Raw genomic sequence first — 3,509 nt, 5'->3', positions numbered from 1 at the left:
CTCTTTTTTCTTCTCTCTATCTCTTTTATTGTATTTTATTTATTTTTATAAAATACCACCAGTTGGCAAACATAGGTACTTCAATTGCCCAAATGATCATATAGTAGATTTTGATTGGTGGTTTGTATTTTTTTTCCCAGAAAATATTATATCTTGTTAGAAAGTTTGATTAAAAAAATGAAAAGCAAGAGGAATTTAGATTTTTATATTTTTTTTGGTAATTTGACAAAAATAAAAGGGGTATAGAGTTTTAGAACAGGCAAGTCGACAAATGGCAATATGCTTGAAAGAGTCAAGTAGAAGCTTTTGTCGGCAATCACAAGGTAGCCCATTCTATTGGGCCTTCATGTACGTACTCCAAGCCTAAGGACTAAGCAAACGTTGCCGAAATTAAGATGCTTTTTGGACTGGGTGGTTTTTACCTTTTTTATTATTATTATTATTATTATCATTTTTTTATAATGTCTGGTGGGGTATTTATTTTAAAAATCTAGTTGGTTTTCTATGCCTCCAACGTTCTTGCTCTATCCAAGTCTAACAAAATGTATTTTAAAACACTAGGAAGTTTCCTGGTAACTCTCCTGTGCTTTCGAAAGCCAAGATTCCTTTATTGGTTCTCAACTCTCAAGGCATAGTATCCGGAGGATGTATCATATATATATATATATATATATATATCGTTTTAAAACTAAGAACCCACTTAACATTTTCTAACAATCAATTTTGGATTATTTATTTTTTTAAAAAAAGGCAGAAAGCAGTGTAATTTGTCAATTTCTAACTCAGGCTTGAAGAACCAAATCAAAGGGATATAGTTCAGAATTCAAAATTTAGAGGAAATAAAATCGAGGACTATATAATTCAGATACATATGCTCTTTTAATAATTAATTAACCCTTTATATACATCGAAGACCAAGCCCTAATTAATTTTGTTCAATTTCTTAAGCTTACGTAAAGTTGTAAACTTAATTTAATTGTAAAAGAGCTCAAAGGCCAAGAAGATACATCTAAGTTTTGCAAAAAACCAAAAACCAAAAACCAAGCCCGTAAAGATACAATATTCTAGTTTCACAAAAGAAAATTAAAAGTAAAAAAAAAAAAAAAAATAAGAAAAAAGGAAAAAAAATAAGAAAAAAAAAAGAAAAAAGAAGAAGTCATCTTCTTTGTGATTTAGCCCTTATCATTTTCCCACCGTACTGCTCCACTGCAAATCCTTCATAGCCAGTATCACTTTTGTCTTTCCCTTCGTCTTCATCTACCATGGCCTTTTCCTCCAAATCTGAAACATCTTTTTTCCTTTTCCCTACACTTCCATTATTCTTAAGCCAAGCAACCACTTCAAACATGCTAGGCCTATTCTCCGGACTACCATCTGTACACTTCAAAGCAAGCATGACTGTGGATTTGAGCTGGTCGCGGTCAAACTTACCTTTCAACCTCGGATCGGCTATGTGATTAAAAGCACCTTTTTGGACATAGGGAGTGACCCATTGAACAATGTCACGTTTTACTCCTCCGGGTAGTTTCTCTATGGGTTTTTTACCACTAATTATTTCCAATAGCAAAATCCCAAAGCTGTATACATCACAGCTCTCAGAAACTTTTCCCCACATAGCATATTCCGGTGCCAAATACCCAAGTGTTCCTTTTACTCTAGTTGTCAGATGGGTAACACCTTCGGGAATTAGTTTTGCAAATCCAAAATCAGCAACTTTTGCTTGAAACTCAGTGTCTAAAAGCACGTTACTGGCTTTTATATCTCTGTGTATTATATGAGGATTGGCCTCGTGGTGCAAGTACCTTAAACATATAATATTGAATTTTACACATAAATAAAAATATGACATCTAAATTCTGAAACAAATTGATCTAACTGGGACTAATTAATCATGATCAGTGAGAAATTAATTGCTAAAACTTAAGCATGCATATTCTTCTACTATATTGGTTTAAGAAGAATCTTTGAATTAATGGTTCAAAAAAAGTATGTCTTAAAAATCTGTTGTGCAAATTATATAAAGATGGTATTTTTTGTCAATTACTTACGCTAAACCTTCAGCTGATCCAATGATGATGTTCATCCTTCTTGGCCAATCAAGAAGACAATCCGCAGAGAGTTGGCCGTGCAAATGAGTGATTAAGCTATGATTAGGCATATAATCATAAACTATAAGCCTTTCATCGCCGCCGGCGTAGAATCCCCTTAAGCCTAACAAGTTCTTATGTCTAACCCTCCCAAGTATTTCCACTTCCACTGCAAATTCCATCTCTGCCTTTGCACTCAGCGTCTTCAGGCGTTTTACAGCTATCTGCTCATGCAATAATATATTGGTCAATAAGCAGCCTAAATCGGTAACTAAAACTTTTTTTTTTTGGCCTTTTTCTTTGATTGTAATCAAATTTTTAATAGATTCTGAGGATTTGTTTTTCATAATTTTAATAAACAAAAGAAATGATCAAATATTCAAAAAGGAATTAAAAAAGATGGACATGATTGCCTCGACGCCTTTACTTGTTCGACCCCAATAGACGCTTCCAAACCCTCCTTCACCAATTTTGCTATCATTATGGAAGTTGTTTGTGGCATGCAAAAGCTCCTTCAGTGAGTATATTTGCCACGGATAATCTTTATTCTGTCCCCTAAAAATTCCCAAAATAAAGAAAAGATAAAAAAAAAAAAAGGTTATATACCCATTTGAATTTTAGGTGTGTTGTAGTTCAAATTCAATAGCATATGAATCACCTGCTAGATTCATCTGGATCTTCTTTCTGAGAGATGCAGCAAAAACAGCTCAAGTATTGCATTTTTCTTGTGGAAGACCCAAAAAAAAAAAAAAATAATAATAATAATAATAAATAAAAAAAGCAAAAAAAGAAGAAGATGGAATTATATGTATAGCAAAGGGGTTTGAAGATGGGCTGAGGGAAAGAAGAGGATTGATCAAGCAGGAAAGATATGAAATATCTTGGAAATGCCAAAGCAAAGAGAAGGAGTCGTATGGTGAAGACAAGAGGAAAACCTTGGAAGTCAAGCACTTTGGTTTTCAATGGCAAATTAAACAAATTTTAGCATCAGCATTATTCAAGCTGATGTATTCTAGTGTTTGTTGGCTTTTGTCAATCTATATTTTTCATTGGAAATATCACATTTTTTTTAAAATTTGTTATTAATCACACATTCTTAGGGAATATTTTATGCTCTTTAATCAAATACTACCCTTTACATTGATAATTAAGTAGCAAATTTATAGTGTTTTTCTATTTTATTTTTCTTATATTTGTTTATTTATTTCAAATTGAAATAATATTACTGAATGTAATATTATGATATTGCTTTTATTTATTCAATTGAAAATGACATTATTATAGTTTTATTAGCATGAATATGAACTCAACCCTTACTAATCCATCAATCGATTCAATCCTGACCCTTCAAAACTAAGGATGCGTGTGAGTTGATTATAGCAGCTATTTAACCTTGAGTAAGCAAAATGTAAAGACCAAAAC

The 3,509-nt window shown here is 32.2% G+C and overlaps 1 protein-coding gene across 1 annotated transcript; it reads right to left on the bottom strand.

Annotated features, from left to right (window-relative positions):
* Positions 1-948: 948 nt before the first annotated feature.
* Positions 949-2,995, bottom strand: LOC107414374 (PTI1-like tyrosine-protein kinase At3g15890). The gene is made up of 3 exons (XM_060820001.1): positions 2,746-2,995; positions 2,049-2,642; positions 949-1,802 (listed from the first exon to the last, which is right to left on the bottom strand). The coding sequence occupies exons 2-3, from the start codon at positions 2,432-2,434 to the stop codon at positions 1,157-1,159; spliced, it is 1,032 nt and encodes a 343-aa protein (XP_060675984.1). The 5' UTR covers positions 2,435-2,642; positions 2,746-2,995; the 3' UTR covers positions 949-1,156.
* Between the last annotated feature and the right edge of the window lie 514 nt (positions 2,996-3,509).

The sequence above is a fragment of the Ziziphus jujuba genome, chromosome 8, assembly GCF_031755915.1.
Source record: "Ziziphus jujuba cultivar Dongzao chromosome 8, ASM3175591v1".
Classification (NCBI taxonomy): Eukaryota; Viridiplantae; Streptophyta; class Magnoliopsida; order Rosales; family Rhamnaceae; genus Ziziphus; species Ziziphus jujuba.
Note: the sequence above shows the minus strand (reverse complement) of the source record. Positions and strands in the feature narration are given on the sequence as shown.